The sequence below is a fragment of the Pygocentrus nattereri genome, chromosome 8 (genome assembly GCF_015220715.1).
Source record: "Pygocentrus nattereri isolate fPygNat1 chromosome 8, fPygNat1.pri, whole genome shotgun sequence".
Taxonomy (NCBI): Eukaryota; Metazoa; Chordata; class Actinopteri; order Characiformes; family Serrasalmidae; genus Pygocentrus; species Pygocentrus nattereri.
In genome coordinates, this window is record NC_051218.1 from 3114441 (window position 1) to 3127813 (window position 13373).

General features: G+C 41.0%; 1 protein-coding gene across 6 annotated transcripts in view; it reads right to left on the reverse strand.

The window, feature by feature from the left end:
• Positions 1-13373, reverse strand: part of shank2b (SH3 and multiple ankyrin repeat domains 2b) — a 219615-nt gene that overhangs the window by 62466 nt on the left and 143776 nt on the right. For all 6 annotated transcript variants that reach the window (XM_037540580.1, XM_037540579.1, XM_037540578.1 and 3 more), the window contains one exon: positions 3780-3861. In XM_037540580.1, coding sequence (XP_037396477.1) covers positions 3780-3861 — 82 coding nt within the window. The remainder of the gene's footprint in view (positions 1-3779; positions 3862-13373) is intronic.

Genomic DNA, 13373 nt, shown 5'->3' on the forward strand with positions numbered 1-13373 from the left:
GCTGGTGCACAGCTAGCTGTGCGGACCATGCCCTGAGACCACAGAGTCGTCTGACGCAGCTGACTAAGGAGTCGGCACGAGATGAAACAAAAGTAGGCAAGTGTAAAAACTAACCCTTATAGACTGGCAGCACTTTCCATATGACTCTCTTATGAATAGAGTGGACTACCTTATTTTACTGAGGTGGCTGAATCATCCCTGACTCAGCTAAAGGGAATAGCCTTGGCTTGTTTTGCACTATATGTACGTTGCATTATCTGTGCTTACTTGTGGCGTACCAGGATAAATGATAGGAGTTTAAACCAGTATGCTGGATAATCCCATTTATCCCCCATGAATATGAGAAAGAATAAAAACTGTCATTGCTCCAGCTGCAATTGTTACCACAGCTACAGCTACCTCAAGTATCAGTAGGTCCTGTGGGTGCCAATATGGGCCCTTTTCACAAAGAGTCACGATTACTTCCAGTCAGTGGTGGACAGTAACTGAGTAAATGTAATTGCTTACTGTACTTAAGTATTTTTTGGTGTATCTGTACTGAAGTTTTTCCATTCTGGGCGTATTTTTACATTCACTCCACTACATTTCAGAGTCTAATTTCGGACTTTTTCCTCCGCTACATTTTGAGAAATCTGTCGTTCCTTTTGGTTTTTGTATGTATAAAAACGTAACATGTCAAAACTAAAGAAGCGCAAAGCATCATCCCGACCCAGTGCAGCACACGGTTCAACATCAGTGCAGCAGCATAAACTTTTGTGAGCACATACGTCGACCGAAATGATGGAACTAACCTAACTTTGTGTAAATAGAGCACAATATAGAAATATGTCCACATATGCAGTCGAGACTGACGCGTTACTTTTTTTCTGAATTCATACAAACACTTTCATTTTATAGTAAATGAGTTTGGGCTGGTTTATGTTTATGAACAGACGCCTACAGATCAACATAGTAAAGGAGCTCATCTGTGATCCTGAGTTTAAAGCCAGTTTTTATTAAACTTGTAACTAATTTACAAAGTAATCTGAAACTGAAACTTTGCTTGTGTGTAAAAAGTGATTTCAGAGCCACTCGGTTCTCCCTGATGGAAACTGTTTACCTTCAGTGTTTTGTGCTTCTGATCATTTTAATAGACGTCAGCGTCACTAATTAATGACGTTCTATTAAAAGACTGGTTTACCAAGAGAGACGCTGGAGGACTTTCACCTGAAATGAGTTCATGAAGCCAGTCTGGTTATAAAAATGATAACAGGACATCAGAGCCAGAATTACTCTTTTAGTACTTTTACTTTATACTTAAGTACATTTGAAGTTAAATACTTTTGTACTTTTACTCAAGTGGACGTCTAGAGTAAGGACTTCTACTGTTACTAGAGTAATATTTTACCTTGGGCGTCTCTACTTTAACTCAAGTACATGATTTGTGTTCTTCGTCCACCTCTGCTTCCGGTTTAAGCGCTAGCAGGGTAAAACTAACTTCTGCTCCATACAACTGCTGCGGAAGCGATTACAAAATGTTGTAGTAGTGAACTATAATGCTCAGACACTGAGCTACAGCAGACATATGTTAGTTTTCGTACACTATCATGACCAAAATTGAGGATGGAAGTGAACGGAAGCGCTGATTTATCTTTAAACACAGCTAAAATGCTGTGTATGCGCTGCAGCCCTGCTTACAGCTGCTCACATCATGCGGCCTCTCTGTCGTACAACATGCCAGCGATTTCTGTAATATTTCTGTTTTCCAAAGAAATGAAAGTTCTTCTATGTAGTGTGAATTTGGTAGACGTTGTCCAGGTGTAGCTGTATTAACAAGGAAGCTAGCTTCCCTTAGCTGCTGGCACCAGCCGGATAACGTGGACCAGGTTCTGGCACATTTAGCTACAGGATAGCAGCGACTTCTGTGACATAAACACAAACCAAAACATTTATATGTAAAGTCTGTTTGACAGACATCGTTTAAACTCTATTTTAGCTTATGGCAGGCTAGCAGGCTACAGTCGCTAATCAGCTAGCCTACCACTAGCAGTTTGAGGAAGACCGGCTTCATATGAGTAGCAAACTTTAAAGCTAGCTGGCTAGCTGTGTGAGGGAGCTGCCAAACAGCATCGTTCTTATAGTTTCATGGTGATTTTTGAAGCAGCGCTTCAAAAACGAGACTTCTAGCTGGGTTAACTTGTATGTTAGCACCTTGGTTATGCTGAGACGTTGTGAAGCTGCTTCATGTTAGCCGGGCAATCCAGTTTGGTTAGCAATAGCTTCCAGCCAGCATAGCTAGCTTTATATAAACAGAGTGTATAAAATTCATACTACAAATAAAAGTTCTTCTTTCTTTTGAAAACAGAATATTAATATTATTAATATTAATAAGACACAGAGACTGCTTGATGTGAACAGCCGCAGCAACAACGAGGCTGATCCACACATGCCGCATTTTAGCTCTGTTTACAGTTAAATCGGTGCTTCCGTGCACTTTTTATTCCCGCTGTTTGTCACAACAGTGCAGGAAATTTAAAATATAGCTGTTGGGGCTCAATGTTAGAGCACTATAGTTCACTACTAAAACATTTTGTCATCGCTTCTGTGACGGGTTTTACCCTGCTAATGCTACAACTGGAAGTAGTCATGAATCTTGTGAAAAGGGCCCATGGGGCAGGTATCAAAAACCATGAACCCATCAAACCCAGTCCCTTCAGGACTGGACCAATGGCTCATGGACAAAAGTACAGTCCAGGCACTTTGTACAGAGGGAAAACACACTTATTGTGTTCAGACACAGTCAGCCAGCAGTTGGTGCTGCTGACAGACAGGACGTAAACCGCCTGTACGTGCTCGTCGGTGATTCAGACAAATTACAGCTGTCAATTCTAATACGGCTTTCATACAGAACGTGTGGGCGATTCTTGGTAAGTCAAAGAGAAAAACTCAAAGCTATATCCGACATTAAGAGAATCATTCTCCGTATATGCAGCAGTATATGCACAGCAATGTTATGATCAATTAACCCAGTGCCTGTAAGCTACTTCGCAGGGTACAGAAAGGCCAATTGGCTAATGAGAAGACATTTGATGTGCTACAGAGCATGAATAATCGCTTAATGACCCTCTCCGCACTGTCCGTTTCCGAAAAGCCTTTTGGCGTTAATTAATTCAAAAGTTACAAAAGAATTGTCCTTTGGAACAATTTACATTTCGTAATCGGCCAGGATTAGGTGGCTCCAAAGAAGCCAAACTTTAATAATAATAATAATAATAAAAAAGCCGTCGAAACGAAAGAGTGTAATGAGGGTTAATCCCTCTGGGAATGAAAAAAAATCAACACATTATCAACACTCCACTAATGTAATAATAAATTACGAAGAGATAACAGTAATAATGGAACAGCAAGTGTCTAACACCAGGGAAGCACTCATAAGTGATGATGCTGGAGAGCACATCTTGTTTCGAGACCAAGACATGCTTTACCTTCAAACAGCAACACTTTCTGACACACAGGTGTCACTTTCTGGAAGAAATCTCCATTTAGATACTCAGAGTATACCCTCAAACAAACTCAGGAGAGCAGTGCACTTTGACAGTAATAAAAAAAAACCTCATTTTCAGGTCCCGTGGGGTGTCTAACTAAAGAAGACGTATTCCTACCGAATTGGGCTTTGAGGATTTTGAGGCTAAGCTCTCTCTCTCTCTCTCTCTCTCTCTCTCTTACATACACACACACACACACACATACACACAGCTCTCAAACATGGTCCGGAGGATTAGAAGAATGTTTAAGCTTACCTTGATGCATCAAAGCTGTCGTACGATCCCATGGTGTAATGCCGGAAGAGCTTCCGTCGTTCAGATCGGTCTGCCCTGGCATCTGCGGAGACAAAACAAGCACTTAGATCCACCAAAAATGACTTAAAATCACTTGTTATTCCATGGCTGTAAGCTGCCTGAAGCAAACAGGTGCCTACCTGTGAGTTCCTCAACATATCCAGACAATTCTTTCAAACTATGTGCTGTTTGTTCTATCACTGCCATCTCTGTCATCATCACCACCACCATCACCACCTTCTCTATCAGCATTACCATTATTATCTTTTTGAAGACCTTTACCATTGCAAGCATCTCTCTCGTCACCATCATCATTAATCATTAGTTTTACCACAGGAAAGTGAGACATAGAGGAAGAATAAGAGGAACAAACCACCATCACCACTACCATCATTACCATGATCATAATTATCTTCATCACCATCACCATGGCCATCATTACCAGCACCATCGTCTTCACTACCATCACAACCACCATGATCATCACCATCATTACCGTCAACATAACCATCTTCATTACCATCATAACCACCACGATCATCATCACTATGATCATAATAACTATTTTCATCACCATGGCCATCATTATCATCACCATCATCTTCATTACCATCACAACCACCATGATCATCACCATCATTACCGTCAACATAACCATCTTCATTACCATCATAACCACCATCACCTTGATCATCAAATTAAATCAAATCAAGTCAAATTTATTTGTACAGCGCTTTTTCATCACCATCATCATAGCCATCTTCATTACTATCATAACCATGAACATCACCATGATCATCCCCATCATTACCATCAACATAACCATCTTCATTACCATCATAACCACCACCATAACCATCATTACAATCATTCTAACCATCTTCATTAACTTCATAACCACTATCACCATCACCATTATCGTCACCATCATTACCATCATTCTGACCATCTTCATTATCATCAAGAACACACCATCATCACCAGGATCATCACCATCATTACCACCACCACCATTCTTGTTATCACCATCATCATTATGTTATTTCAGTCGTAATCATAATACTCATCACCATCACCATCATCATTATGCCCACCGTCATAATTATTTTTTGACCACAAGAAAATGAGACATAAAGAACGACTACAATGTAAAAACCACCAATGCCACCATCGTTACCATCATCATAACCATCTTCATCACCATCACAACCACCACCATCATCACCACGATCATCACCATCATTGCCACCACCAACACCATCGTCATAACCATGATTCTTGTGATCATCATCATCATTACCATTATTACAGTCATCACCATAATACTCATCACCATCAATATTCTCCTCACTATCATTACCTTGATCATCATCTTCATCATCATAATGACCATTACTACCATCATCATGTTCCTTTTAAATCTTTACATGACCATCAAAATTGCCATCACCACCATCATCATCATCATGATCATCACCATCTTTACCTTCATCATATCCAACTTCATAACCATCATTCTTGTTATCACAATAATCATTACCATTATTACCATTGTCATCATAATACTCACTGCCATCAATATTGTCCTCAATATCCTTAGCAGCATCTTTATCATCATCATCATCAAAACGGTCATTACCATTCAAATCTTTACATCACCATCATAACTGCCATCATCACCATCACCATCATTATTATGACCATCATCATAATTATTTTTTGACCACAAGAGGATGAGACATAAAGAAAGAACTAAAAAGTAGAATGAAGTCTGGCTAACAGTAACACAGGCAAAGTAGAAGAGCACAGAAGAGAGAAAAGCCTTCTGCTTACAAATTGGTCAAACTGTGCACCATATGCCACGGTGTCCCAGCAGCCATTTCTGCTGATAATTGAATCATACAGTGGAGATCTGATACCAAGTGCTCGGCATGAAAAAAATGCACAATACATGCTCTTTGATCAGAGACTAACTTCGGTAGGATCAATGGGATCACTGGGCTTCTGGCAGGAGAATAATGGCTTTCCTGGACACAAAAAAATGAAGGTTCCTTTTGACCGTCCTGAATAGTAAAAATCTCCTCTTTGCTCCAGTGGTCAATGCAGGCGTATTGACTAACTCACCATCACTTGCTGGCCATGACCATGAGGATACTTTTTGAGGGAAAAACAAACACAATGGCTGGACAGGAGCCAGAAAACGGCCAGCTTTGAGGAAGGACAGATATTGACCAAATGCTGGAAGCAGAGATAATGCAATGGAGGTGAAGCTAATGAAATGGTCACTGGACAGTGTAATAAAAAATCGCTCTGACCCTCTCTGCTGACAAAGTGAATGTGTCTTGTGGGAGCCCTTGGTGCTCAGTGCTTGACGTATAGTATTGGTCATGGCCACTTGGCCATATGGGATCAGGTATTTTGGTCTTCTGACAGGGTGTATATTACGACTGTCAAAGGAAGTCAATCAAAAATGTGTTAGTATTCTAAATTATTATACCACTATGTTTTTAGACATACAGTATATTTCCAAAAGTTTTCACTGACCCATCCAAATCATTGAATTCAGGTGTTCCAACCACTTCCATGGCCACAGGTGTATAAAGCCGAGCCCCTAGGCCTGCAGACTGCTTCTACAGACATTAGTGAAAGAATGGGTCGCTCTCAGGAGCTCAGTGAGTTCCAGCGTGGTACCGTGATCGGAAGCCACCTGTGCAAGTCCAGTCGTGAAATTTCCTCACTACTAAATATTCCACAGTCCACTGTCAGTGGGATTATAATAAAGTGGAAGCGATTGGGAACGACAGCAGCTCAGCCACGAAGTGGTCGGCCACGTAAAATGACAGAGCGGGTTCAGCGGATGGTGAGGGGCATAGTGCGCAGAGGTCACCAACTTTCTGCAGAGTCAATCACTACAGACCTCCAAACTTCATGTGGCCTTCAGATCAGCTGAAGAACAGCGTAGAGAGCTTCATGGAATGGGCTTCCATGGCTGAGCAGCTGCACCCAAGCCTTACATCACCAAGCGCAATGCAAACTGCGGAATGCAGTGGTGTAAAGCGCCACCACTGGATTCTAGAGCAGTGGAGACGTGTTCTCTGGAGTGACCCATCATGCTTCTCCGTCTGGGAATTGGGTAGATGAGTCTCAGTTTGGCGGTTGCCAGGACAACGGTACTTGTCTGACTGCATTGTGCCGAGTGTAAAGTTTGGTGGAGGGGGGATCATGGTGTGTGGTTGTTTTTCAGGAGTTGGGCTCGGCCCCTTAGCTCCAGTGAAAGGAGCTCTTAATGCTTCAGCCCCAAGAGATTTTGGACAATTTCATGCTCCCAACTTTGTGGGAACAGTTTGGGGACGGCCCCTTCCTGTTCCAACATGACTGAGCACCAGTGCACAAAGCAGGTCCATAAAGACACGGATGAGCCAGTTTGGTGTGGAAGAACTTGACTGGCCTGCACAGAGTCCTGACCTCAACCCGATAGATCACCTTTGGGATGAATTAGAGTGGAGACTGTGAGCCAGGCCTTCTCGTCCAACATCAGCGTCTGACCTCACAAATGCACTTCTGGAAGAACGGTCAAAAATTCCCATAAACACACTCCTAACCCACTTGCACCAGCACAACACACACTAACACACCACCACCATGTCACTGTTACTGTAGTGCTGGGAGTGATCCACCACCCAAACAGTATCTCCTCTGTGAGGGTCCATGGGGGTCCTGACCACTGAAGAACAGAGTATCAGAGAAACAGATGGACTACAGTCTGTAACTGTAGAACTACAAAGTGCAGCTATACAGTAAGTGGAGCTGATAAAGTGGACAATGAGGGTAGAAACAAGGAGGTGGTCATAATGTTACACCTGATCAGTGTATGTTCATGTTTTTGCAGCTCAGCAAAACTGATACTTCTGCAAAGCGCTGTGCATCGTAATACATCCCCATACAGTAAGGGTCCATAGCCTATGTGCTAATATAGAATCTGTGTGACTTTACCACACATAAGAGCAGCAAACACACGAACCAACACTGGAAGCACATTTAACAGAACAGCAACAAACCCGTGTCATCACAAATATTGTAAAGCCACAGGAGAAGGCAAAAATGTTTTAATATTAAGTGTAAGTTAATGTAAAGACATTTTATTCCAAGCCATTTTAGAGCATTTCTATTGGTCCATTCATCATGGATTTTTTCACACAAGAGAAAGTCACTGTGTTCAAAGAAAATTTAAATAGGAATCAGAAAAAAGGAGATATATGTATTTTTTGAACAGCAATGATAAGAATAAACTCGCCCACTGAACTCTGAGGTAGAGCCATAATCTGAAGTCCGCTATTTAAAATCGAAGCACAGATTAGACCAAACTAAGACGTCTACACCTCCCAAATGAACCTTCTTTCATTGTCATATTTCTTTCTTTCTTTATTCAAATTTGAGCAAATGAATCAAATTAATAGCAATAACTAGATTAACTACTGTAATTCAACCTGATGAACTGAATTATTTGACAGCCTTTAAACACACACACACACATACACACACACACACGCACATATACTTACTCACACATACACACACACGCACATATACTCACTCACACATACACACACGCACACATGTATGTATGTGTGTGTGTATGTGTGCATTAATGATCTTACTGTATGTATTTTAATGATCTAATTAAAGGTAAGATTATCTACGTCTCTACACTTGCAGTAAAACCAAGGCCAAACACATTTTAACGGTTGGTTCCTCAAGGGTTCATTGGTAAAGACAGCGGTTCTATATAGAACCACGAACACTTAAAAAAAACTGAATGATTGAAGGGTTCTTGTCATGAATGTGCTGTATGTGGTTCCTTGTAGAGCCTTTTTAAAAAAGGTTCTATAAAGTTATACAGATCCCGCTTCAAAAAAGGTTCTATACAGAACCATATACCTATCCATCAATGTGAAGAACGCTTTCACAATGCAAAGAGCCCTTTAGTCATACAAAGCGTTCTTTGAGTGGCCATAGTTCTATAGAGGACCATTTTCTTTACTAAAAACCCTTGAAGAACCATCTCTTATGAACGTGTATATCACTGCTGTCGGAAGAAAACCTTGTATCTTCATTTTTGTCGTTTTTCAGTTTTTGACATAATCTGATAACACCTGTTGTCCTTTACGTTGTGTGTTAATTTCATGAAGAACGGACCAAAAGAAACGGCCAAAAATGACTTGGAAAAATCCTGGTTCCATTGACTTACATTAAAAGTAAAGCAGGTTTTTTCCTTTTCCTGTAAAGTTCCCATTTTGGAGATACGAGGTTTGACAACAGTAATATATTAATCTTTATACACACTGATGAAGATGATGCACTGCTTTACTTGCATAATTTCTAGAAGAATAAAATATATCAACACAATTTTGTCTCCGTGTACTCACTTCAATAACTGCGCTGATGTAGTCTATTTTATTCATGAGGAAATAATGTACACATCTGCATGAGTAAAGTCAATGCACCACTTTTTCAGTACAGTCCTTCTTGACAGACCCTTTAAATTCAGCAGGCAGCATCCGCACATGCAATATTCCTTCATCTCCTCCTGAGATGGGGTCTTCAGATCTTGAGGATTCTGCGCTTCGTTGTTTTTGGCAGTTTGAGGTTTCAGACTGCACCGTTTGCATTGTTCACTGCAGTTATGTTGATACATGATGATATCAGTTGTCAGGAGGCTGCGTGGGATTCAACACTTTCCCCCTCCATCCTACTCACTGCTTAGCTGTTAAAGTCACAGGCTCTCCATTACTTTGTTGTGCAGAAAACATTATGCCATGTGGATGATGCAGAACGCCAGCTGTCTTCGGCTCGTACAGCCTTTTTCCTGAACTACGGCTTACCTCAATGCTTCGTGAGGGCATGACGACAGTTGGCCTCTTATTAATCTCATGTTTACTTGCGTCTTTTTGCTGCATCTACTTAATAAACAATAACTAACGTAAGCTACAGTGATAGTAGATGATGAGTTGTAAGTATGCTCAACATCCCTCATGGCCACATCAGTGACACCCCCTTGTTTTGAAGTAAATGAAGAATCAGTGTGGAACATTAAGAATTGTCACTACTGAAACACACGGTCTGTAAACTTTTTGTGTTTTATTGAAAAATACTCTGATTTTATGTGTTCAGCTGTCCAAAGCTATTTTAGCGATTCATGTACTGTATCATGTATCATCACTACTGAAACAGTCACCCCTGGAACATTTGTTCATTTTTAATAGCATTATGATTGTTCCATCATGTGTTTTAATACTCAAAGCAAAAGGATTTTTGTCGAAAAGCCTGAAACGTGTTTTGGTTTGAGTATTCAAACCAAGCTGATGACAAACAACAAAACCTGTACAATGATTTGGACTTATTTACATTCATGGCATTTGGCTGACGCTCTTATCCAGAGCGACTTACAATTTGATCATTTTACACGAGTAGGCGAAGGGGGTGTTAGGAGTCTAGCCCAAGGCCTCTTCTTCTTATAGTGTAGGGTGCTTACCCAGGTGGGGGATTGAACCCTAGTCTACAGCATAGAAGGCAGAGGTGTTACCCACTACACTAACCAACCACTATCTTACAAATACGACGGGTTGATTACTGATACATAAATATTAGCAACAAACTCTATGGATTCAGGTCTCGTCATATCTCCCTGTCCATTTTCTGTAACAGCAGTTGCCTCAGCTCTCCTGCTGAAGGTCTCCAGCACACAGGCCAGATGCACAAGCATGTCCTCGTTTGTGGACAGTGTTTAAAAAATGAACTGTTGATCAGATTTTCTGATGATGGAAGTCATCATCATCAGTCAGAGGGAAGCTACATCACAGAATAGCCAGCTCACTGACTTAGTACATTTTCACTGGGGCACCAAGATTAAGCAGCTGCTTGTACGGAAATGATGCTGCAGTTCAGACACATTCAAATTATTACAACAACCGAGTATTCAGCACCAAAGCACCATCACTTGGGCTCATTTCATGCACTCATGTTCATTTTGCCCTCAAAATCTGCACATTAACAAACAATGTAGATCTCACCAAGCAAAAGGGAAGCCGTTAAACTGTGACAAAGGCACAAAGGCCTGCAGATTTAAAGGCGAGGCTTCAACAACTCAATCATGCTCTAATCACACTCTCTAAGCACTTGAGGCCTGTGAGCTCCACAACTTTGAGCTGCCTGTTTGCAGAAAGCGCTATAATAGCTTGAGCTGGGTCTCCAAATTCGTTACTGTAAAATTTCTTCAGTAATATAGAGTCCTGAAAAAAATCTATATATTTCGGTACCTAAGGAGTCAGAGAGCCTTGCTCCAAAGACTAAACGGCTGATTGGCTGTTTAAGCTTTATTCTATATCAAGTTGTCAGAATAAAACCTTTCTCCATTTTTGATGTTTTTAGGTTTTTGGCATAGTTTGAAAATATCTATTACCCTTTATATTGGGTGTCAATTTCATGATGAATGGACCAAAAGAAATGGCCCAGAATGACTTGGAAAGACATCTGGTTCCATTGACTTACATGCAAAGTAGAGTAGGTTTTTTCCTTCTCCTCTAAAGCTCAATTTGGAGATATGAGGTTTTCTTCTGACAACAGCGATATGCATGTTATTAACATAAGCTGTCTGTAATCCGTCAAGGTCAGTACACTCATTTCCAGCACATCAAACTCTTTCCTGATTTAAAGGGGTATTTCACCATTTTTTTTTTATTTCAGCATTATTAAATGGTTTAGATGTAAACAAAGTAATTCAGGCTCGTTTGGTGTGAAATGAATTCACAGTGGTGGTGATAGGGACCAGACATCTGAAGAGTTTTCTGCCTCTTAAAGGATCACAGAAAGTTATGACATGAAATAAACTCACCACCTGATGCCTGAGACATTGGATTATCATGGTTTTGACAAGGTTTTGGCCTAAAACATATTTTTTTAATGTATTCATGGCGGGTATATGCAAGGCATTACATGGCAAAATAGTCCCCAAATTCCCCAACTAATAGTTTTTACAATTTAATAATTTACAACTATTTTTCCATTATCAATATTACATATCGCTGGTATCGGATCAAAACCTCGTACATTCAAAAAGGCAACCTTAGAGAAGAAGGAAAAAAGCATACTTTACTTTTAATGTAAGTCAATGGAACCAGACGTCTTTCCAAGTCATTTTGGGTCATTTCTGTTAGTCCAATCATCATGAAATCTACATGCAATGTAAAGGACCACAGATACTTGCAAATTATGTCAAAAACTGAAAAACGACAAAAACGGAGATACGAGGTTTTGACAGCAGCTATATACACACTCACTGGCCATTTTGTAGTGGAAATAAAATGATTTGTGTCGTACATATCGCGACCCTTGGTTGCTCTCACCGCATCAGCCATTTCACATTAAACCACTCTGAATGACTTTTGAGGCAATTGGTGGAATTCCCTGTTAAGCCACCCCCACTTTCAGTCTGCAATTTAAAACAAAAGTCTTGGAAAAAAGCCTCGTTTGGGAATCAGTACAGTACTGGTACTGAAGAGTTTGAAACGCTGCCCAGCCTTAACAAAGCCATCACTGCTTAAAATAGGATTTCGATATATTATGCAGTTTCTGTACAATGTAGTATGTGCATTTTTTGCAGTTTGGTCAAGAAGCAAAGCTGATACTTCTGCAAAGCGCTCTGCATTTTAATACACCCTTATACCAAAAGTGCAAGTAGCCTATGTGCTCATGTATCACTCATACCTGCGGCAAACACTTTAACCGACACTGGAGGCACATTTAACAGCAGCAGGCTCATATACATAAACTCCCCCTACTGCACTGAAATCTGAAATACAGCCCCCCGATTATCCATTCCAAACCTCAAACTACACATTACACAGCCAAAGTTGCCGAAGAGCATCTACAGTACCTCCAAAATGAACCTTCTTCCGGGATCTTGGAGTTTCATCCATCTGGCACTCCGTTGCCTTGAAGCCCAAAGCCAATCGTGGCAAAATGCTCAATCCCACAAAAAGAAAGAGAGGAGTAAGCACTTCTCTCTCTCTCTTTCTTTCTCTCTCTCTCTCTCTCTCTCTCACTCTCACCCCCTCCGGCCCTGACCCCCTACACTAGCTCCACATAGCCCTAAACTTTTTCCTCCCCTCACTCCCTAAAACAGGTGCAAAGTAAGTGCCTGCATTGTGGAGGGAGAGAGGAGGAGAAGTGTAGCATTGAGAAGCTCTAACGTAAGCTCTGTTCTCACTGCTGGAAGAGCGAGAGAATGTATGTGTGCGTGTGAGAGAGAGAGAGAGAGAGAGAGAGAGAGAGAGAGAGAGAGAGAGAGCGAAAAAAGATGGTACAAAAAGGGAAAAAAAATCTTGCGAAGGCCCACTCCTTAGCAACAGGGTTGTACAGTGTAGAGCACGTTTCCATGGAAATGTATCAATCAGGAATGTGCATGAGTGTTGCTCTGAAAGGTTCAAGAGACATCGGCACAATCCTCATGCTATTCTAAACCCAGCAGCAGCAGCAGCAGCAGCAGCCGTGCACAGC